The sequence below is a fragment of the Triturus cristatus genome, chromosome 11 (assembly GCF_964204655.1).
Source record: "Triturus cristatus chromosome 11, aTriCri1.1, whole genome shotgun sequence".
NCBI classification, from domain to species: Eukaryota; Metazoa; Chordata; class Amphibia; order Caudata; family Salamandridae; genus Triturus; species Triturus cristatus.
The window spans coordinates 737716788-737741833 of NC_140594.1; the positions used below are offsets into that span (position 1 = coordinate 737716788).

Below are 25046 nucleotides of genomic sequence, written 5' to 3' on the forward strand. Positions count from 1 at the left end.
TAATAAGGTCCAAAGTTCACACCGTTTTGCTTGTCCAATTACTACGATTGTTAGTCTTGAATTGAGGCCTGCCCAGACTCCATAATCTCTTAAAATACTATGCTTGTCTCTTCTGACGACCATTTTGAAAAGGGTTTTCCTCAGAAGCCCTACGGTCGTGCTGTTTGAACGCTCGCGTGCTATTGTCAAGTACACGCTCGACTTAATAACCGTCTTTCATGTGGCTTTTATTTCCTGTATGACAGAACAGCAAGCTCAGAAAGCATGCCTTCGAGTTGAAAACGAATGACCTGACGTACTTTGTGCTGGCAGCAGAAAACGAGCAGGATATGGATGACTGGATTTCTACGCTCAACAAAATCCTGCAAATCACTCCAGAGGGAAATATCCAGGACCGGAAAAGCACAGACCTTACAGATCTTAAAATTGGTACGGGTCAGTGAAGTGCTGTGCCTGTTGGGTTCTGATTTCTGGGTGGGGTGTAGCTTGCGTCTGCTGAATCAAAATATCAATTCAAAAAATGTACTGTGCAGAAAAAAAACCAGTTTCAGTGAATGAATACCGTGGAGAACTGGCGTCCTTTGTCTGTCTGCTCCAGTTTGTGTGACTCCAGGGTCCCTTGGTAGCACGTAGGGGTCAGAAGCTTTGTACTGCCCATGTTGTGATGCACATTGCATGGACACAAAGCACCAGCACCATGCAGAGTGGGCTTTACCCCCTAATCATGTGGTGGATGGGGCTGTACGGAAAGTATTGTTTTTATGTATATTTTCAGATTACATTAAAAAAAAAAATAATAATAATACACTGTAGCACAAACTATTTGTGCAGGCGAAATAGCCCTGTATGAATGCGAAGGTAATGTTTTATTACTTAGTGGTACATGGCACCGCTCGCCCACGTCGCCCGACTGCACGACCTCAACATCATCTCCTATGCTGATGACACCCAGCTGATCCTCTCCCTCACCAGGGACCCCCATACTGCCAAAACCAACCTCCACGAAGGAATGAAGGCCGTCGCCGAATGGATGAGGAACAGCCGACTGAAGCTGAACTCGGACAGGAAGGAGGTCCTCATCCTCGGATCCACCCCTTTGGCCTGGAATGACTCCTGGTGGCCGACCACACTGGGAACAGCTCCAACACCCACCGACTACACACGCAACCTAGGGGTCATCCTCGACTCCACCCTCTCCATGACCAAGCAGGTCAACGCCATCTCTTCCTCCTGCTTCAACACCCTCCGCATGCTCCGCAAGATCTACAAGTAGATCCCCACCGAAATAAGAAGAACGGTCACCCAGGCCCTCGTCAGCAGCAGGTAGGACTACGGAAACGCCCTCTACGCATGCGCCTCAGCCAAACTCCTGAAACTGCTTCAACGCATCCAGAACGCCTCTGCACGCCTAATCCTCGACATCCCTAGCTACAGCCACATCACACCCCACCTAAGAGACCTGCACTGGCTCCCTGTCAACAAAAGGATAGCCTTCAAGCTCCTCACCCACGCACACAAGGCACTCCACAACACCGGACCAGCATACCTCAACAGCCGTCTCAGCTTCTACAACCCCACCCGCCAACTCCGCTCCGCCAACCTCGCCCTCGCCACAGTCCCCTGCATCCGAAGAGCGACCTCCGGCAGCAGATCGTTCTCCCACCTCACCGCCAAGACCTGGAACACCCTCCCCATCCACCTAAGGCAGATCCAAGACCTGCTATCCTTCAGAAGACTCCTCAAGACCTGGCTTTCCGAGCAGAAGCGGCATTCCCCACCCCCCAGCGCCTTGAGACACTCACGGGTAAGTAGTGCGCTTTACAAATGCTATGATTGATTGATTGATCTTCATTACCCCGATCGAGGTCCTCCTCCCAGTACTTACAAATGGAGGCAGGATTAAATCACTTTGTAAGGACTGGGACGAGGAGGACCTATGAGGGGGTAATGACAAAGGATATCACGGAAGCAGTGAGTTCCTTAAAACAAGTTTATTGGCAAAAAACTGGAGCCCACTGGCTTGCCTCCACGTCCTATGGTTTCCAGCTGCAAACTGACTAACAGTAGCATTTGAAACACACAGGGCGAGAGAGCAGCCAAGGGCCATAATCAAGAACAAGAATTCTATTAGAAGCATTACTTGTGCGGGTGCACAAGCACGAAGGGTGAATTTAAAAGTCGACAATACCAACACAATGGCAGATAGGGAAAGTCCTGAAAAAGTAAGGCCCCAAGGTTTGGCAGAAAAATTTACTAAGATTGTAGGTAGAATGCTGACATTCTGGGCATTAACAGAATTAGAAGCATTGTTCAGCATAGTCCCTGTAATTGTGTAGGAAATTCATGTAGTCTCTTCAGGTGGATGTGATAATACAGAAACTGGCTTATCACAGGCCAGACCTTGTGCTGTTTGTAGTAAGAAACACTTTTGGTGAGCATGAAATGTAATTTCATTGGTCAGGGCCAGGGAGCCTTTTTATTCCACCATGCATTTCAACTGTGCTCTTGGTGCCTCTGTCATTTTCCACAGCTCCCCGAGGTTAATTTTAGCAGGCACAAGCAGTCTTCAGGAGAGAGAGAAAGAGAGGGAGGGGTAAGATAAGGTAGGGAGAAAGTGGCCAGAGAGGGAGGTGAGAAAGAGGAGAAAAAGAGAGAGAGAATGGGTGGATGGGAAGAGAGAGTTTGTGCGAGGAGGTGAACAGAGCATAGCTGATTTGAGCTTTTTTGCTAGGGCTTCTATTGGTTCCAGAGCCTGGTCCTGTTATTGGCAGAGGAAAATTCTCGCAATTGGTCATTGGTTCATGCTTGCCTCTCCTTTGATTCATGGAGATTGACATTCTCATTTTGGAAATCCACCCCCTTTGCACTGAAAAATACACAAACAAACCCACAGGCATGCCATGTAACTGTTATATGCATGTAGAATTTTGAGATGGCACCTTTAGTTGCAACATACCTCCATCTTGGGGTGCAGGTAGCCATGTTCTGAACAGTAAGTGCTTTCCTGCCGCAACCCCCCATTGCTATTGATCCATTAGGGGCTTTTTAATCTAGTTATGAATGAGTCTCATGAAAGATGCACTAACTTCAGTGGAAGGCAACTCAAGCAGTCAAAGTTGGCAAGTTTTGATAGGGTAATAGTTTTAGTTGACACCTTGAGAGGGACACATACTGGGAGAAGGCGGTACTACTTCATTACAGGCACACATGGATCATTTTTAAAACTGGATTATTCTTTTGCTTCTGCATGTTTAGCTACACAACATACATGACTAGATGATCTCATACCCCTCCGTTTGTGACTGTGCTTACCTCTAGGCATATTTGCAGATTTTAGGCTGGGAGATTGGATGCTCCGGAGCTTTGAGAAAAGGAGACAATATCCTTTCTAGCAGAGACCCTGGACCATTATTTTGAAGAAAATGTTTGGTCATATGTATTGTAGTGATGTTATGGGAAGCCTTCCATACTGCAATAAGAGGTGAAGCCGTGTCCAAAGTGGCAGGAAAGAGGAAATCCAAAAAGCAAAGATTAATTATCTCTGGGCAGATATCTTTGGGCAGATATCTTTGAGATGAAAAAACAATATTTGACTGATCTGTCTCCAGAGGTTGAATGATGTCTGAAGAGCTGAAGAGAGAAATACTGGTTATTCGTGAAGGAGTAAGCTAGCAAACACAGTTTCACTATAAAATTACACAGACTTTTGCAACATACTATTAGTCTCTATATAGATCCAGAGTTACAGGACAGGAAACATAGTTGATCTTGAGGGATTTTTAGAAACGTTCAATGGCCATGTTGGACCAGAAACCAGTGATTCCTCAGGAATGGAAATATCTGAGGTGGTGATGACTACAATAAGTCAGTTCAAAGAAGGAAAGGTACCTGGCCCCAGTGGTCTCCCAGAGAAGCCCAATATGGGATTGTAAAGCAAGTTAACAAGGCACATCCTTTGACCTACGTCCTCTGAGCCGTCTCACTTCTCCGTACAATTTGTACGATATCGAGCATTGAGAAAGTCACGGTGGTGACGAAATGCGCGTTGACTGTTTCTCATGTTTTTCACAAGAACTGCACTACTATTCACATCATTGAAGAGATTTTATGATTGTGTTGATAAGACTGAAATGTTCTAGTCCTTGCAACGTTTTGTACTAAATTTGATACATTGTCATTATTAAATAAATCAATGATTGTTTAGATGAATACACTTTCCGTGTTTCCTGTGTCACGAGGAATGTCCCTTTTTCTGTGGGATAGGTTGACAGATTACTGTCATTAATTTAGTCTGAAATACTGTGAGTGCCAGGGTTTCTTTGTTTGAAGGCCCATCTTGTGAAGGTTCAGGGATGCTGAAAAAGAGGGGCTGTCCACTTCAGATCTTTTTATGGCCATTATTATGCTCATTTGTAAGCCCGAGAAATTCCTGAAAATCCTAACCCTTTGATTGTTTTGGGTAATTGAAGTATTAATACATTTGCGTCAGTCTGAGTTATGCCAACCAGGACCACAGAACTGAAGATTTGACAATTACATTTTTTGGATTATGCTTTTAGGGGGGAAGGAAGATGCTGTCAGTCAGTGATACCCTTGCTAATGACATCATCTAATGAATGTTACAGTTACAGTTTGCTATACACGTACTCAGCGAGCTACATCGGGACCCAATTTTGTATCACCTCAATGGTGCTAATGGATTTAATCTTTCATAACATGCAGGGCATGAAACATATCTGTGAAAATACCCACACGTAGTAGATATTATGCTTTCTTACTGGTATTCAGATGCATAAGAAACTTCGGGGCATATCAACAACAACCGGCGATAATTATCGCTGAGCGCATTTAGCGCCAGGATAATTATCGCCGGCTAGCGCCGATTTTTATCGCTGAGATAGCTTGCTATTAGCAACGCTTATCTCCTCAGCGATAAAAATCCTGGCGCTAACTGGCTAACGTGAGATTATCACTGGAAACCCAGTGATAATCTCACGTTAGCTTGTTGATAGGGACTCACAAACTTAGCCATGATATCCTCCTTCCATAGGATATCATGGCTAAGTCAGTCCTGAAGCAGGTGTTAGGAAAGTAGCGATAACAGGTGTTATCGCTACTTTTCCTGATGCTATGCTTCATAGCGTTAGGCTTGCTGATAGGAGAAATGTCGCTTAGCGACATTTCTCCTGTCATGCCAGGTCAGGAACGCCCACTTTGCATCTCATTAGAGATGCAAAGCTGGGCATTAGAAATCCTGACGCTAAAGCAAGGTTTCAGCGTGACCTTGCTGATTAGGCGATAAAATTATCGCTGCTTTTCGGCCAAAAACGGCCGCAATAGCGGCGATAATTTTTTATCGCCTGCTTGTTGATATGCCCCATAGTGTCTTTGTAGACTTTAATATGATTAGCAATTTATGTAAGAGTAGACTTACAAGTGTAAATTACTCACAAGTGTAAGTTACCTTGGTGAACAGTCGCAGGAATGTCCCTCTAGACATTAATGTGATCAGCAAAGTTTTAGACCTTGAATACCTTTCAACAAAGTCATTGGTGATTATTTTCTGTAATGAGTTTAACTTTTAAACACGTCATCTCTCACAGATTTCTAAGTCAACAGCTTCACATCTATGTGTTTGCTTCTGATAAAGAATGGAAAGCCAGTTTCTAAACATAACCCTCCATAGTTTGAAAAATTGCCTTACACATATTCCTGAAGTTAGCATAATGGCATACACCATTAGCACAATCATACTGAAACTTGAATCGTTTGTGAGTTACACACACATTATGCATTCTTCAACAATGTATAATGTCTCAGAATCTTTACTGTACTTCTGGGAATAAATATCTGCACCTTATAAAGTCCTGATTTATATAGAAATTGTAGCTAGCTGTACGTGAAAACCCTTTAACATCAGCATGTACACAAAAATCCACAGTTGAATAATGTATTGTAAGGTCAAGCTTCACTTTTTCTCAAATATTTTGGCAATAAATGTTTGCATTCATTTTTTTATTTGTTGAAATGGAATATGAATATGTCAATTGTGTTTCTTTTTTAACTCTTGTTTTTTACCTACATCTATGGGAGAACAGATGGTCCGGATGAAGCAAATAGCACCAGTAACTTGTGGTTTTGCACTGACATAGGCCCAGCATTTGCGTAACAAATAGGTGCTGTACAAAATTGGACCAATAATAATTGTTAAATAACTCCCCTGACCCATTGACCCACTTGGGGGAAAGTTGGGAGCGTGACTTGAAGGGTCGTGTGGATGACTAGTGGACTGAGGCATTGGAATCCTCTCGGAAGATGGCTCTTAGGTCAAAACTCTGCCTGGTGCAGCTTAAGGTACCCCACAGGTGTTATTATGCTTACATGATACTGGCAAAAATGGGTAAAAAAGACACAGTGTTCTGTCCTTACAGGTGTGGCCGAGAAGGGACCTATTTTCACATGTGGTGAAATTGTCCAATACTCCAAAGATACTGGGTGGCAGTTGTTGATTGTCTCAACAATGTATGTGGGAGTGTATTGGAGCCATCAGCGTAGTGGTGCCTCCTAAACATCAGGGACAGAACAGATCTCCCCCGCATGGACTGCCTCTAACTCACACTATGGGCTGATGGTAGCTAAATGTAATGTGGCACAACTGTGGGGAGCTGAGTCACCACCACACCTGAGAGACTGAAGAAAGATATGGACTGGTGCATGCAGCCAGAAAGGGTGATCTATGAGAGCAAAGGCTCTCCAGACAAGTGGACTAAAATACGGGGGAAATGGAATGCATATAGGGGAGGCGTGTACTCCTATAACTGGTATGGAAATTGATGTTCAGGACCGGTGTCAACTTGACTTTGTTGCTAAAATTGTGAACGGTTGGGGGAAGAGGGCAGGACTTGAGGGTTATTGAGATTCGTATGTGATTTCACCATTATATGCTTATGTTTTGTCACTGTACAACAAGCTGCTATGTGTCACAATATGCTTCTTTGTTTTTTCTGCAATAAAAAGATCTTTTTAAAAAAAATGGGAGCTCTCATCGGTATGCTGAAAAATTTGGAAAGACCATCAGCATTGGCATGATCAATCGCAGATTGATGTTCCGCCATAAAGTCTATACCATTTAAGGAGATGAACCGCCTCAACAGTTTAGGATTCTCACCCCACTTTGCATCAGCCATCTGGGGGATTTGTTGTGTGTGTAAACCCAGAAATGAGTCCCAAACCAGTATGAACTCAATTTCTCCACTGCAAATACTCCTCTGAGTTACATTCCACCTTTTGTTCCCTGGGTTATAACTGCCCGCTGATGAAGGTTGCATGTTGGTCCAGGCCTTACTCATTTATCTGCAATAAAAAAGCCTCAATTACATGCTCTGAAGTTCCTGCCTGCGCAAAGAATTCTTCATTGAAGTCAGGTGCATTGGGTATTCGCGATGAACACCTTCTTTGGCTGCTTCTTGGAAGTCATCTCAGTCAATGGGGCAACAATGGTGCCATACCCCTATCTGGAACTGGCACTTTCTGGCTGGCTAAGTCGATGCCCCAGCCAAGCAGAATCTACCACTCCTGTCAGTGGTGGGTGATTACACACACTGTATAACCTATGCTCACCTTTGGGTAGCTTGGCACTGAGCAGTTAGGCTTACCACAGAGGCAATGTGTAACGCATTGGCACAGCACTCACTCATGATAAATACTTTGAGCATCACAAAGGAGACTTCACATGTGATGTATGGAAATAACGATTATGTTCAACACAACATGAACATAATATACTTCTGGGCATAAATCACATTGAGAATTATTACAAGCAGTACTATGCCCAGCCATGTTCAAATGACATCAGTAATATGTGCAATTGTAAAAGATCCTAATCTACACCCCCCTCCAGCACCCAAATGTGGTGCAACACGTTGTCTACCGCAGACCCACCCTAACAATTCTTATAATTCAATTCAAAAGAGCTAGAGGGTGCACCCTGGGTCACAGCGATTACAGAAATATTTACATATGCAAAATTATACCACTTTTTAGCAGCAACCCAGGCCGAAGTCGTGCGGGAAAGACCAATGTCAAATGTATTGCTTTTCTGGCAAGAAATCAACGCATCAAGCAAACCATCGTCCAGTGTCTTGAATCACTGGTGATTTCCTGCTGTCACTCTCGGGGCATTGTCGAAGTTGTATGGGAAGCTTATTCCAATAAGATGGGGCAAGGTGAGAAAAGGCCTTCCCTCCTAACCTTGTTCTCTTAATCCGGGGTACCTTGAAAAGGGATTTGGTGCCAGAGCGGAGGATTCTAATAGGGGAGTATCTGGTGAGTTTTTCGCCAAGGTAAGAGGGGCCTTTATTATAAAGAGTCTTATACACCATGCAACAGATCTTAAACCGCACCCTCTGGAGACCTGGAAGCCAGTGGAGTCAGTGGAGAAGTGGAAGGGACGAAGTCCTATGGGGGGGCGTTCAAAACAAGGCTTGCAGCGGTATTTTGAATCACCTGCAAGCGCTGCAGAGACGACTCATTCGCCGAGATCAATAGCGCACTACAATAGTCGAGGCGACTCAGAACCATCGCCTGCATAAGAGTTCTACGTGACAAGTCAGGGAGCAGCGGAAAGACTCTCTGTAGTAATCCCAATACATGAAAGCAAGAGCCGACTGTAGCAGTCACATGCTCCTTTAAGGTCAGAGCCTGATCAAGACTTATGCCTACATTTTTTACACAAGTCTTAGGTGGGGGGGACACTGAGATCTTCTGGCCACCACTCGGGTGTCCACCACAGCGGGGCATCACCAAAGAGCATAAGCTCTGTCTTTCCCGAATTGAACTGGAGGAAGTTGTTCTTCATCCAGACAGAGATTGCATTCATCCCTGAAGCAAAGGTGTCTTGAACTGAGGGAGTGAATTTATTAAAAGAGAACAGCAGTTGCATGTCATCCGCATAGGATATGGGGACAAAGCCCAATGTCCTCAGGAGATTAGCCAGGGGAGCCACATAGATGTTGAATAGTGTAGGGCTCAAACAGGAGCCCTGGGGGACTCCCCTCTTTATCTCCCTAGCCTGTGAACAGTAAGGGCCAAGATTGATGGTCCGAGATCTAGAGGAAAGAAAGCTGGACATCCACTGCAACGCTGCACCTCTCAGTCCTATCTCCTCCAGCAAGATCCGGTGCGAGACCATATCAAATGCGGTGGAGAGGTCCAACAGCACCAGAATCGTGGAGTGGCCGCTATCTAGGGTCATTCTAATGTTATCCGTGACTGCTAGTAGGGCAGCATCTGTGCTGTAATTAGGTCCAAACCCAGATTGTGAAGGATCCAAACCACCCGTGGATTCCACGTAGTCAGACAGCTGCTTATTATTATATTTCTCCACGACCTTGCTCAGGAAGGGGAGGAGAGAGATGGGGCGAAGATTCGAGGGATCTTCCATGGGGGCCTTAGTGTTTTTTCATATTGGAATAATCTGTGCCGCCTTCCATTCAGGTGGGAGCCAACCCTCCTTCAAAGAGAGATTAAGAAGCAGAGTGGTATATGGAGCACAATGAGTGGATAATGAAGCAGCAGTTTTAGCCGGAATGATGTCCAGGGTGGATCCTGATTTAGCCGATCTCAAAGCCGCTACTACTGCCTCAAGAGTTATCGGGAGGAAATTATCTAGCAGCTGCGTGCCACTGGACACACTTGGGAGGAGGGCTGGGGAGGCAGATGTGCCCCCTGATAAGGTAATTTTGTCATAAATCAAATCTATCTTCTGAGTAAAATACCTATCAATGTCATTGCATACAGCTTGGGACAGAGCCTATACCGAATCACATGCCTTGGGATTGGTGAAAGTTTTCAGGATTTGAAACAAGGTTTTGGACACATTTCCTGCCTGAGCTAGCTGTGAGGCTAAAAAGGTTTTCTGTGCGACTTTTATATTTTTATGGTAGAGAGTAAGAGCTAATTTGAAATTTTCCTTGTCCCTATCTTCATGATTTCTACACCAGTGTCTCTCTAAATTTTTACATCTCCTCCTTTTTCACTCTCACCACCCAGGCCTGAGCCGGGCAATGCTACCTGACACCAAGGTGTCATCGGGGAAGGTCGTGTGAGGAGAGGGTAAAAGGTCAGCTGCAATGAGGGCCAAGTAAGGGAATAGTAGATGAATGGAGAATGAAACAGAGGGGACCTCTTGGAAGGAGGAGGCACCCCATCATGTACATGTTGATTAGAGTCGCACCCAGGCAATCTGGGCACAATGTCAGGTGTGGGATGATATGGGTGGTACATGACCATTCTGGGCACACAAAATGAAGAGTTGTGAAATCCGTACCTTCTTGGAAATGAGGCTCAACGATCTTTGCACTTCAATTTTGGGCAAACCAGATAGCTATGGTCACACACATGATCGAAGAGTTACACATTCTGTTCCTCCCTGGAAATGAGCCACAACGTCCGCGTGATGTTGATATTTGTCGCACGAGACAGTGCTGGTCACACACCCAGGAACAAGTTCAGCAATGCTTCACGAGGTAGAATGAGGCACTACTACGGTTACATCCCCACCTCCGAGGGTTGCAACCTGTGAATCTGACACTGTGTGCAATGAGCATGCAGTCATCATGCTGCACAAGAGAAATGCAGCACGATTGACGGAGTGGGCCACATTGGTCCTGCAATTGTGAATACTCTCACCACCAACAAGATGCTTATGCGCACCAAAGTCCCCAAGATGAGGGGGCCACAGTCCTTAGATGCGGGACAGACTTCGGGCTCCGCACAAGGCAATCTGGTCTCCAGGCATAGCTCTTAGTTCCACACCCATATGGCGCTACCAGTTGGAATCCAGCAGATAAGGTGGCCACTTGAGAGAGTTCTGTGCTTTAGGTGTCATAGGTGGTCTGTGTGGGTCCCTTTTAGGAGATCGTTGATGTCCCTGAGACCTCCGAGGGGAGGCAAGGGGCTTTTTCTGGAATTGAATGATAGAAAACATCATGAGGCTGCTCCACTGCAATCTACTATTGCCGCCTGAAGTAATATTCCCGATGTTAGCTTATGGGAGGAGCAAACCTCATAGTTAGTGAAACCACACATGGTTGCTCCTCACTACCTGGGCAGGGACCACACCTGTGTACCTGCCCTGCCTTTCACCTACCAATCACTTCACCCCTTATGATTTACCCTCGGGTACACGGTTGGAAGGGAAAGGTCCTCATAGGATGTCTAGTCACTTAAACAGGCCAGTCTGAGTAAATGCGCAATGGCCCACATCAACCTGCATTGGAAGGCTGGACACGTATTTAAGAGCACCATCTGTGCCAAGCACATACCAGCTTGCAATGGCAGGCTGGACACATATTTAAAAGCACAAGATAAGCACCACTTCCTAACATGTGTAGGAAGGCGTGTTTACTTTCACACTGTATTTACAGTGGGAAAGTGCCCTAGGCCCTAAGGCCACCACAAGAGAATCAGTGAAACACGGGAAAAAAAGGAAAAGATTTGGGGAAACACTACCTGAAGGGTTCAGGTCTAACACCTCTTGGCAAATCACCTGCATTGTCCAGTGAGGTCTATAAAAGCTCTTACCTGGATGTGGGAGACTTCCAAGCCATGCTGGTCTGTATTTTGTGCTGGAGAGATTGTACAAGGCCTCCACCAACTTGGTGTCCCAAATACACCACTGAGCCCTGTCATATCTGGCATGTAATAAACTTTATAATCAGGCTTGCCTGTTGCGGGCCTAAAGCACTTCCTTGAAGTGGCACAGATGGTCATCCTAACTGGAACTGAAAACAGCAATATCATCGTGGTAGGCTGCACTGGCTTTTTGAACCCAACTAGGACTGGTTGAACAACCTCTGAAGGTGGCAGGGGCATTCTTATACTCAAAGAGCATCACTCTGAATTGGAAGTGACCTGGTGTAGAGAACACTGACCTCTCCTTGCCACCCTTATTTAGGGCAATTTGCCAATAGTCTGTAAGCTCAAAGTTACTGAGGGACTTGAGAGCCCTAAACCAGCACATGAGCTAATCAGCTCTGGAAATGGGTTAAGGATCAGTCTTGGTACCTGAATTGAGACACTTTCAGAAAACACAGAACCTACATAGAGTCTCCATTCTGAGGTGTGGTTCGGGATCAGACTTTTGTACCAAAATCACTGGGCTTGACCACGGACTACAGGAGGGCTCAACCCCCTCCAACTCCAGCATTTTAGAAACTTAATCTCTGATACTGGCACTCCCTTTATCAGCCAGCCTGTATATTTTGTCAAATATTTTGTTTTTGACAGGCCTCTGTCCCCTTTGCCAAAGTCATGAGTGCACCAGTAAGTCAGCCCGAAGGTAAGGGAGATAAGAGAGGGTAACTATTCCAGTAACTGGTGACAGTCCGTCTGCTGCTCTGCTGTCAGTTTGGGGGAGAGGATAAGTCCCTCCATTGGCCCATCCTGCTCCTTGGAAGACAGTAAGTCTGGAAAGGGGCTCATTCTCCTCCTCCTTTCTACCATCTGTCATCACAGGCATTGTTAACTCTGACTTCGCAAAATGTGGCTTGAGGTGATTGATATGTAGGACGCTTAAGACGTTCCTGCATGACTGGAGCCCCACCAGATTGATGTCATAGGGCCTTATCTACTGGTCTTGTGAGGCTTGGGGCTCCATAGGCTCCTTGGCCCACAGTTTTTGGCCAGGTGTATATTTTACCAGAGTGGCCTTCAGATCATACCAATGCTTCATCACCTCCTGGCTTGAATCAAGAATCTCAGTGGATTGCCTCCTGAAGTGGTTCAACTGAGCTCTGAGGGCTAAAATGGAGTTCATTGCATCTTGACTGGTTTAAGGAACTTTCTCCCACCCCTTATTGACAATACTGAGGTGTCTTCTAACAGAGTGACCCTACAGCACAAAGGGGCTAACGCCTACTCCCTTCTGGGGCACTTCCTTATAGGCAATGAGAAGGCATGGCAACAGGACGTGCACATGGGGACCGTAGAGGCTTTAGGTAGTGAAAAGGAACTTTCTTAAAGTATCTTCTCCAAATTATTCATTACAAATCCGACTTCACATTGAATTGAGCTTATACGAGATATGTCAAAACATCCAAAAATTAACTTTTTAGCTGCTTCCTAGCTGGATAAATGTAATATTGCAGCTCAATGCTATCCTATGAAGTTGCCAACCTTGATACCGTGAAAGTAGCTTTTGGGGCCTTTTCCCTGTAAGAACATGTTTAACATTAACCTTTTACATTTTGTACATTTAAATGCCATGCACACTGCCTTATGAACAGTAAGGTTTATGTAGATGTGACCTATTACTGTTTAAAAAGGAAGGTGTAGGCATGTAAAATGGGGTTATTTTGACCAGTTGAATTTGCAGTTTAATCCTGCTCATTTAGCGTACACATGGCAGGTCTTTAGTGATGTTTACACTGTCACTATAGTGTATGGCACAATGGGTGCTGTAGTCCACTATTGACATTTACAAGCCGTAGCTACACTTTTGTACCATATACAAGGTACTTATATGTAAGTTAAAAATGCCAATCAATCATATGCCAATTTAATCATGATAAAAAAAGGAGGCCATTTACTAATGGTTAGCACGTTTAGAAGTTCACAGAGGATTACATCCAGTAAAAACAGTCAAGGCAAACATTTCTGGGTATACTAAGCAAAATATGATCTTTTCCAACAGGTGCAAAGTAGTGTTTTTGCTCCATTCAGAACTTCATCATGAATGCCCCAAACATGTGCCTGGGGCAGGCGATGGGAGATTTTGTCCCCATACGTATTACATAATTTGTGGGAAAACCTTGATCACCATGGGTGTGGACTTTTTCACACGGACACTTTACCAGCTAAAAGCAGAAACTACAGCCAAAGCATGCTGGCATCTGTGTGGAGCACAGATTTCTTCATTCCTGCATGCTGTGTCCCATTAACTTGTAATCTGAAATAATTCCCCATCTTTAGGAATTATTGATACCCGAGATATTGGTATTTCTGGGGTAATACAGGACAGATTATCAGCTGGTTTGTAATGGCCCACTAAGTCTCTGCCATTGATGCAAATGGCAGAGCAGCACTGATCATCACTAATAGAAAAACACCCAGAGCTGGTTCACTATTGCCTAGCACTGGTGCAGATTCATCAATATGGATCCATTCAACACTGCTGTACTTTCTCATCCAAACATAAATTATGCTAGCACTGTTTATTTCTAGAATCATTCTCACTCTATCAATGGCCTTATCAATGGATTTCTATCCTCGTTGGGCTTCTGGTAAAGATCTTCAATTGACTATAGGATGTTAATTTATTTGTTTATTTGAAACGCCCCCACCACAGTTTCACTGAATAAATCTCACTTTACTATAGAGGTATTTTAACCTTAACACAACTTTATATGTCAGAGTTGTTTAATCAAACATTCAAACACCCAAGGCAACTAGCACGTCAAGGAGATATGCAGTCACAACAGATAATACTAAAATAGTTAGGACTCAAGGTTGAAATGTTGACACACTGATTCTCCCTCTCTCAGTGGCTGAATGTACGAACAGCTGTTTGCTAGCCCGCCTCTGAGCCTACGCATCACTGAATGAAACATTTCCTATCCCCGATTTATTATTATACCTGTGTAAAAGGAGTGAATATGTCGCCAAGCCAGAGATGTTGATTTCGAAACGGGGGAACCAAGTTGACTCACTTAGACCTACAAAGATTTTGTGTCATGGTTACGTCACTTTTTTGATGCAGCGCTGACACAATTTTTGGGGGGGTTTTCACAAAGTCACACAAATATTGATTAGTTCGGCTTTGTAAGAAAGAGTAGCGCAACTGAGTGCACAGCACTGCCTTCCATTACTTCGCATCAGGAAGACCTTCCCTGGGTGGTGCATAGGCATACCCATGCATCCACCCACAGATTGTGATGCAAACCCATATTTACAAAGCAAAGAGATGTAGACACAGATATGTGCTAGAAGGGTGTGTTTGTATGAGGTTCGCTTAACGAGGATAAATATCTTTATTTCTCCTCGTTATTTCCTCCTTGCATGTGTGCTGTGTTCTGCAGGTCACATAAAAAGAGGAAATAGCCTCAAAGAATAGTTTTTGTGCAGGAAGATACTCCATCTTGCACAAAAACTACCCTGACCTCAACGCAGACACCATTGTACTATGGCTCAAGGGTGCCTGCCGTAGCCATCATTTAGGGGTCTCCAGGGGTGCAGCTGCGACCCCCTGCTTGCTTGCTGCGACCCCCTGCTTGCTCCCTGTGACCCCTGGCACTGCCTTTGCGACCCATGGCCTCAGAGGTGGCAAAATCAGTGCCAAGAAGACTGGGGCAGATTTAGTCTCCTTGTTTTCATCTCATTTTTAATTACGCTAACAGTGAATAATGATATATTATTCACTGTTAGTGTAATAAAAACTGAAGAATCAGGTAAGCGCTTTTAAAAAAATGTATGTTGTGTGCATGCGTGCGGGTGAGAGCGTGTTTGTGTGAGAGAGGGAATTTTTGTATGTGAGCATGTGTGTGTGAGTAAGTGAAGGAGGCAGTCAGTGATAGGAGGGCAAATACATTAGATTAAATGTCAGTGAGTATGTGTGAGTCAGGGTGAGTGAAAATGATGGAGTCAGGGTAAGAGCGAGTGAAAGTCAGGGTGAGTGAGTAGCTGTGAGTTAATCAATGTAAGAATGAGTGACATTGTGTGAGTGTGTGCAATATCGAGTGCAAGAGAGTGAGACTACATGAGTGCAAGAGAGTGAGAATGGTTGACTAGGAGTGGGTAGGTGAGAATGAGTGTGACTTAGTGAATGTAAATTAGAATGAGTGAGAATGTGGTATGCTGGCAAGTCTACTTTTGGCACTTGCAAAAAACTGGTATTGGCATACTCTTGGCAACTATTGACAGACAGGGACTGGCATACTAGAGAGAATAATTGATATATAGGACCTACATGGCAAAAGCCTGACACAGGCATACTGGAGGTCATTCTTGGTATTGGACACCTATGGTGAAATGCGCTCGCTAGCACGCTGTATGGGATTCTTAGCATACAGGGTGACAGCTATGGCATATAGCAGGAGGACAAACATGACAAAATGCTGGCTATTTCATACTAGAGGTAACTTTTAACATAAGAGTCAGCAATGGTACATAGTAACGTTAATAGCAAAATTCCAGGACTGGCATATTATATGTAATTGTTGGCAGAAGGGGCACCCATGACTCATAGGGGAAGCCCTTGGCAAAGTTCTAGCCCTGGGAAAATAGGGATTATGTTTGGCATCTGTGGGCACCCATAGCAATTTTTTTTTTAAAGGGGGTCAACTCCTGTGGAAAGTCAGGCTTTATTGGCTTTGCACACCATGGAAAGACATGTATTTAACGAGTGATCTTTCATCGCCCATGGCTTTTCAGCAGATTTATGTGAAAAGTTTGCTTTAAAATTCACTCCTTGACCCATGTTTTCAAAACTGTCTTGTGGGGAGTACCCCATACCCCCAAATCCATTCAAAAGAGCTCTGGTTCATTGGCATTGCTGTGCAACTTAGGGCGAGTATTGTATTACACCTCACTTCTTTCAAAGTTTATTTTTGCACACCCTAATATAAGTGGATCCAAACAGACTTTTGTGTTTTATGTTTATAGTAATGACTGATGTCAATTAGTGTGATATCATCCGGGTTAATTTCAAGTCACATCACTTACTGGAAAGATTCAGGGTCAAAAGTCATATGATGTCACTTCCTTTGATATCATTTAGGTCAAAGGGCATGTGATGTAATTTCCAATACCCCTGGCATTTTGGTGAAGCGACCTGCATGGTGCCTGCATTAGCGCTAAGCAGCCCAAAGTGCACCAGCAGATGGAGAGCAGAACTGCACCATTTCTTTGAAAATATGGGGCAGTTCTGCTCACTCCCTTTCATGCAATCCAGTGCAGCAACGTCACTTGCTGCTCTGTGTTGAATGAAATGTTTGTAAATCCGACTCTACATCTGCTTGTTCCTAAAAAATGAATCTGACATTGTGTAATTTGATCTGGTGCTCGTGTAAAGCATTCCAGTGCCCTTGGGCCACGTTTGAGCTATATATAACTGAACAAATAGACAGACCTACTCTTGAAAATTAACTGTATATTCATTCCCAATTGCAGCTTGGCTGTTGACTCCTAAAAAAGGCAAAACAGGATGGATTTTCAAATATGACAAAGAAGTCACCTAATTGTTTGCAGTTGTGTATCTGCACCTGGTATGGAAATAGCAGAACAGTTAAAAGGAAGTTTCATGGTACAGAACATTTTAAGGCCCTGTTTAATGTTTATAGTGGAATATCTGGGATGCAGTCATTTGTAACATGGGCCCTCTCTCAAAATTGGCCTGGTAAACGCAGTGGTACTACAGGGTACAGTATTACCGAATATTACTGGCATACCCACCCTATTTACCTGGCACTATGAGCTTTGGACTCGAAATGGGAATAACCTGCAGGACTCAGAATTGAATCACTGATAGATAATCGAGGAGCTAAATATCGACCTACAAAAATATCGTTGACAAAATATCGACTACCAGAATATCGACTTCCTATCTACAAACAGGTAACTACAAAAAAATCGAATCCTAAATCTCGTTGTAAATAATATGGGGCCATATGTAGAAAGCAAAATTGCGATCGCAAACGCCGAAATTCGCCGAATTTCGGCGTTTGCGATCGCAATTTTGCTAAGTGGGATGCAGGAAGGCAAATCTGCATGCAAAATAAGGAATCGCAAAATTTGCAATTCCTTATTTTGCAAATGCATTTAAGGAATCCCAAATAGCGATTCCTTAAATGCAATGTAGAAAGCACCCAAATTGTGCTACTTTGGCTTAAGGAATCGCAAATTACCACCAACTTCAGGTTGATGGTAATTTGCGATTTCTTTCAATAATGCAGTTTTTTGCATTATTCAAAGTGCCATGTGGCACACATACATACACACATATGTGCGCCACATGTGCACCCATGCTCATTACAGGGGTACAAAAGGGTGTCCTTTAGACACCCTTGCACCCTTGAAATTGCATTCTCAATTTGCGGTTCTCTAATTGAGAATCGCAAATTGAGAATGTCTTCCTATTCATTCCAATGGGCCTTTTAGCCCATAGGAATGAATGGCAAGGTATTCCTTATTTGCGATTCTCAATTAGAGAATCGCAAATAAGGAATAGGTGGGATTCGCAAACAAAATTGCTAATCCTACCTACATAGCGTTTTGCTATTCTCTAATTGCGATTCCCTAAAAATTGCAATTAGAGAATCGCAAAACACAGCCTACCTACATATGGCCCATAGTTTGCTAAAATATCGACTTTTTTAAATGTCTTAAAAGTAATGTAAAATTAATGAAATAATAAGTATAATTAAGTAAAACATACTTAAAATACTTAAATAACCTTTAAATTAATAAATAATAAAAGTAAGTTAAAAACAATTAACATGCATTTCTATTTTTCATTACATATATATTAACTTAATAATAGTTTTAATAATTAAATGTTAAAAACAGAATTTTAAATATAATTACATATATATAAATAAACCTATAATATAAATATAAAAATAAAGTATATATAAGTTGAAACATAATTTTTTTTATATAATATTTTACACTACATTAAATATAACAATACTGAAAAGATTGCATAGTGTAAAAGATAAAATTACTATTTCCACTTCAACAAGTGGTACAGTAGGGAACGTGTTGGATAGCAGGAGGGTAAAAATTACTATTCCCACTCCAGTGAGTGTAACAGTAGGGAAAGCGTTGGATAGCGGGTGGGTAAAAATTACTATTCCCACTCCAGTGAGTGCAACAGTAAAGAAAGCGTTGGAAAGCGGGAGGGTAAAAATTACTATTCCCACTCCAGTGAGTGCAACAGTAGGGAAAGTGTTGGATAGCGGGAGGGTAAAAATTACTATTCTCACTCCAGTGAGTGCAACAGTAAGAAAAGTGCTGGATAGCGTAGGGGAATAATTTAATATACCCACTCCTGCAATATAATTAACATTAATAAACAATTAATAATGTTTTTTAAATTAATTTACCTCCCGCCATTTTCCCCTATAAACATTACCTACAATATTGTAACATATTAATAAATTAACCTAATTAATTAACAATTACTTAATTAACTAATTATGATTAACAATATAATTAATAACAATCACATCTCAATTAATTCACACAATTAACACTATAAAATAACTTTAACAAATTATAATATAACAAATAATAAAAATTACATTAAATATAAATTACTTCCTACCCTACTCCCATATCAACCCTCAACCCACTGATAAAGTACACAATTAACATATTTACAAATTAATTGTTAATAATTAATATCTATTTAATTACTAATTAATAAAAAATACACAATTAACATAATTACCAATTAATTATTAATTGTTATTAATCAATGTATAGTTAATCAGTAATGCATTAATAAACTTAATTAACAATATAAATTATTAAATATTAGATTATTAAGTGATAAAATAATTAATTAACTAATTTAAATTAAATTACTTCCCACCCTATTCCCCCTATAAACCCACAGACTACAGACTTAAATTACGCAAAAAATATTTAACATTTAATTAATTAATTCTAAATAATGCTAAAAAAATATATTATAATGAAATTACTTCTCACCCTATTCACCTATAAACCCACAACCCGCTACGGAACTAAATTACACAAAAATTAATTAACATAAAATTCATTACTTTTACAAAATTCCTACATACATTACAAAAATAATACAAACTTTTAACACATATACTAACACTTAAAACACATATTTTATTTGATATTACTAACTTCGATATTGTGGAAATCGATATTTCTTACCTGCTTTTCGATATTCTACACCACTATATTTTTGCAATTCGTTATTCTGTCCATTCGATATAAAAAACTCGATATTCTGTCCAGTCGATATTGTTTTTCCGATATTAAGACTAGTTACCCTCAGAATTACTGGTGATTAACTACATATTTCCTGCTGGATTCCAAGACCTTTCTGTCTCACCTGTTGTACCTTCTGTCAGTAAATGGAAATTGTGTGTGCAAAGGCAGGTGATTTTATTCAGATCAATTCTTCACATGGTAAAACTTTTTATTGTGTAGGGTGGTAATTCAATGGAAAACTTGCAGAACTACCATTCCACACAGCTCATGTGAGATTTCTACCAAGTTCCAAATCTACATGAGTAAATTTAGCTCAATAGCAGTACAACTAGAAACACAAAACTGTCTTAGATTTCCATGTCGAAACCAATGCAGAGACAGGGGTTTAATGCAGAAAGGCAGAGCACTTCCCCTACCAGACCTCTGCAGCAAAGGGGGAACGGGGGCACACATGGCTTCCTCCAGCTAGCCCTGGGCTTTCTCCTTCCTCCTCCTTCTACGCCGCTTTTTCTCCTTCCCCCATCAAGAAAGAACAGCCTGAGGGAATTCCAGAGCCTTGTGCTACTTAAACCCTCTCCTTTGCCCAGACATAGAACAACATAGGGAACAGAAAAAGGCTGCTTCCACACCTCCAGAGTGTTTCCTGACCACCCTCAACTCCAGTCTTCCTTCCACACCGCTGACATCTTTTGCATGCTTTGTGCAGGTGAATACGAGGTGTTATGGAACCCCTTCTTACCTGGTCAGGTTTTGAGAGTCTTTACAAAACTCCTTTTTAGGCCTGGGCTTTGGGACAGCTTCAGCAATCTTTCCAGATTATTGTTTTTTCCCCCAGAAGATACGACATATTATACACACTTAGAAGGGCATTTTGTCAGTAGGTTACATCCAATGGTCTGATATATTGTCTGAAATTGATTATTAAATGATTCCCAATTATTTTGGTGTCAGGGGTACAGTGTTCTCGGAGCCTGTAAACTCCTTGAAAAACTTGATTTCAAGACTCATGACTGGCTATCCCATCAGGCAAGAAACTGACACAGGACATAGCAAAAAGGAACAACATAATGCACTGTGGTATTCATTGGCACCACACTGTCTTCAGGAAGGTGGTATAGGCTACCTACTAAGGGCCAGATGTACATAGATTCAGGTTTGTGATTACCTAATTGCACATTTTTGCAATTTGCTATCAGGTAATCGCATACAGCTAAGCACAACTGTGTGTTTTACACTTTTTGCAATTCCCAGTGGGTCACAAAATGACCTAACTCATTAATATTCATGAAGTAGGTCACAATTTGCAAACCATTGGGAATCACAATAACTATAGGGATGTTAGTCTGTAGAGACCAGCGGACCAACATGTCTGTGTTTGCTTTTAAATAAAGCAACAGTTTTTTTTAATGCAACCTGCTTTACTTAAAGGAAAATATTATGCATTTAAAAAAAAAAATGAAAAGTTATCTTTTCATTTTTTAAGAGTAGGCAGCAGTCTGTGGAAGAAATGCTTGCTCTTAAATTTTTTTTACGACCATTTACAAAGGAGAAGGGGGCCCCTTGGAGACCCCATCCCAAATGCAAATGTTTTGCAACCGCATTTCAGTCGCAAAGCATTCATACATACCACTGCCATTTAGTATTAGAAAGGGACACCCTTAACACGCCCCTTGCTAATATCGAATTATTAATCCAAATAAGGGTTTGGTACATAGGAAAATGCTTTATTACAGTGGTAAACGTCCCGATTCTGTGAATCTGGCTATTTGCAACCTGAAAAAAACAGTGTACATCTGGCCCCTTACCATCTGTGGATGCAAGTTTGTTTCAGTTAGCAGTACTATTACGGATATTTCTGTCCACCCAGGAGCGACCCGTGCAGGTTTCATCGGTGGGGGGAGGAGGGTGGTAACTCGACAGACAACGACGAGGTAAAATTAATTATTTATTTAATTTTCCCTTGTCGCCCCCCCACACCGCCCCACTGCCTCACCACTCTCCTCTGCACGGGCCGCTCCTGTGTCCAACTGCACAGTTTTTTCAATATATCTCTCTCTATGAAAGCTATCTTTCATTGCTTTCAGTAGAGAAGAGACACCAACCCTACCCTTGTGGTGTTTTGTTCACTGTGGCTAGTACTGGCAAAATTGCGGCTGTAACATAGTTTGCCAGCTCTTCAGTAACCATGACCCGCCCTACCAGTGTTACGGTGTAGTACTCAAAGTACCGCCCGGGGTCCCTCTTGCTCTTTGCATGTGGCCCCCCTTCAACAGCAGCACTGAGATGCTTTTTACTCAATTTAGCACTCAACATAATCTCCTACGCCGACGACACTCAGCTGATCCTCTCCCTCACAAAGGACCCCCTCACCGCCAAATCCAGTTGTCGACTGGATGGAGGACAGCCGCCTCAAACTGAACACAGACAAGATGGAAATCCTCATCCTCGGATCCAACCCCTCTGCATGGGACGACTCTTGGTGGCCCACTTCACTGGGGTCCCCCCCCGGCCCCCACCGACCACGCACGCAACCTGGGAGTCATCCTCGACTCGAAACTCTCCATGACCAAACATGTCAACGCAGTCTCCTCCACCTGTTTCAACACCCTCCGCATGCTCCGCAAGATCTACAGATGGATTCCGACCAACACAAGGAAAACAGTCACCCAGGCCCTAGTCAGCAGCAGACTCGACTACGGAAACGCCCTCTACGCCGGAGCCCTGTCCAAGCTCATCAGCAGACTACAGAGAATCCAGAATGACTCCGCACGCCTGATCCTCGACGTCCCGCGCCACGATCACATCACCCCCCACCTGAGGAACCTGCACTGGCTCCCCGTCGACAAAAGAATCTCCTTCAAGCTCCTGATCCTCGCACACAAGGCACTCCCAAAACCGGCCCAGCCTATCTCAACAGTCGACTCTCCTTCTACGTACCCAACAGGAATCTCCGCTCTGCTGACCATGCCCTGGCCACGGTCCCACGCATCCGGAGAACCACTTCCGGAGGCAGGTCCTTCTCCCATGGCGCCGCCAAGACCTGGAACACCCTCCCCCTCGACCTGCGACAAACCGAAGACCTGCTGACTTTCAGGAGACAACTCAAGACCTGGCTCTTCGACCAGTAACAGCACCTCCCCTCCCCTCCCCCACCCAGCGCCTTGAAACCCTACCGGGTATGTAGTGTGCTCTACCAATTATGTGATTGATTGATTGACTCAATTTAGCACTAACATAAAAAATATGTTTAATAAACAGGTAACCATTTATTTTAGGGTTAATTGAAGTCAAAGAAAGGAAGAAACTTGGTTGTCCTGCATCACTTCACATAAGGAACACCTTCATTTTTAGAGGCATCTTGCAGCAAAAATGTAAAAATATGATAAAGTCTCTTCAAAATTAAAAAAGTGTTTCATTAACATGAAGAACCATTTCACCTTAGTAAATCAGATTATATCAGTGCATTGAGATGTAGATTTTTCTTAAATGGTACTTTTCAAACATGAATTTAGAAACATTTATTCTTCCCCCTACTTTAACAACAATGCCTATAGTGAACTAAGACGTTAGTCAGTTGTTATATATACTCTTTGGGTGGACTGCATTCCTTTTATACATAATTATAAATCAATCCCCGGAGAAAGTTTTGTACAGTGCACATCATGAAGTCAAGTATTTCGAGGTCCTCAAATATGCAATAATGAAGAAGGAGAGAAAGTGAAAGAAAACAAATGCCTAGGATCTCACAATACGGTAAAGTAGGTAAGCCAGGATTAATCCCAGGTTTTCTGGTTTCACATGATGAATGCAGTTCACCCTCTAGCTTTCTGGTATCAGTGCAGCCCTCGGTCACATCCCAGACCAAACTATTTGACCCCTGGGAAAATGTTTGCAAGTACCCATGCCTGGTTTACCATATATATTTCCTAGCACGTTTATAGTATTTTGCAGTTCAGCATGTGCTTTAAATGGATCTTTTAAAGTATGTTCATCCTTTGTTCACCACAAAATGCGCCAAGCACGTAAAGGAAGTATGTCAAAAATACTGCTCTAGAACTCTTATGTACACTTACATACACATCTTGCCTACTTGAAGAATAATCTCACAGTGTGAGGAGGGGGCGGGCCTTGAAGGGGGTGGGGCCTCGTGCCAAGAAGTACATACAAGGCACTTTTGAGCCCCCATCCCACCTCCAAGCCCTGTCCTCCCAAAAAAGAAAAAAAGCTTGCTGAGGCTGGTGCTGATGACCTGTGGTGTTTCACACCCCTTAATGGATGTCGGCAGTTCAAAGCCTCAGAAAACGAGCTGGAAAACTACTATTTACAGTGGTTTTCAGTACGTTTTCCCTGCCACCGTGTGATATTGGCTCCTTGCCGGGAGACCGTGTGATGGGAGCCAATATCGTATGTCACGCGGTGGCACCATGTGAGTTGGCATGTATGCATACATTTCTGAATTAGTACCAAAACTGTTAAAATGGAAATATTATTGGAATATCCAGGAAACATTCAGATTTAGTTGATACAATAAAAAGGATTGTGCCCTTTTTTGCAATTTTACTAAAAGGGAGCTGAACTTTTTCAAAAACGCATGTAAGAGAATGTAAAAGAGTATTGCTGCAGTACTTCTTCTCATACTCATAAATGCTTTTGTGAATCAGCGTTTCCTGTTGTCTTGCAACTATGTGGTGATGCCTATGAAGTAAAAGTGATAATCTTATCAAGCCATGAATAGGTATTTACTATTTGCACTTAGACCCTCTGAGGACCGAGGGTTTCAATGGAAGGTTGTCCACCACTAACCATACATTTTGATTTCATTTCAGCATAAGCGTTTACCTTTTGCTTTAACTAAGATGAGGCAATTGCAAAATGTACTGAAATAAGAAGAAACTATGGGCCAGATGTACTAACATTACGAATACCGATTTCATAATTGCGATTCTCTACAAATCACAATTAGGAAATTGGTATTCCTGATGTATGAAACTCTTTAGAGTTTAGAGTTTCATTAGCGATTCCCAGTGGGCCGCATATCAACCTACCTCATGAATATGGATGAGGTAGCTTGCACTTTG

The 25046-nt window shown here is 42.7% G+C and overlaps 1 protein-coding gene across 8 annotated transcripts in view; it reads left to right on the forward strand.

Annotated features, from left to right (window-relative positions):
* The window catches only part of DOCK10 (dedicator of cytokinesis 10), a 1791775-nt gene that overhangs the window by 885647 nt on the left and 881082 nt on the right, over positions 1-25046 (forward strand). For all 8 annotated transcript variants that reach the window (XM_085634396.1, XM_085634392.1, XM_085634394.1 and 5 more), the window contains exon 8: positions 246-429. In XM_085634396.1, coding sequence (XP_085490522.1) covers positions 246-429 — 184 coding nt within the window. The remainder of the gene's footprint in view (positions 1-245; positions 430-25046) is intronic.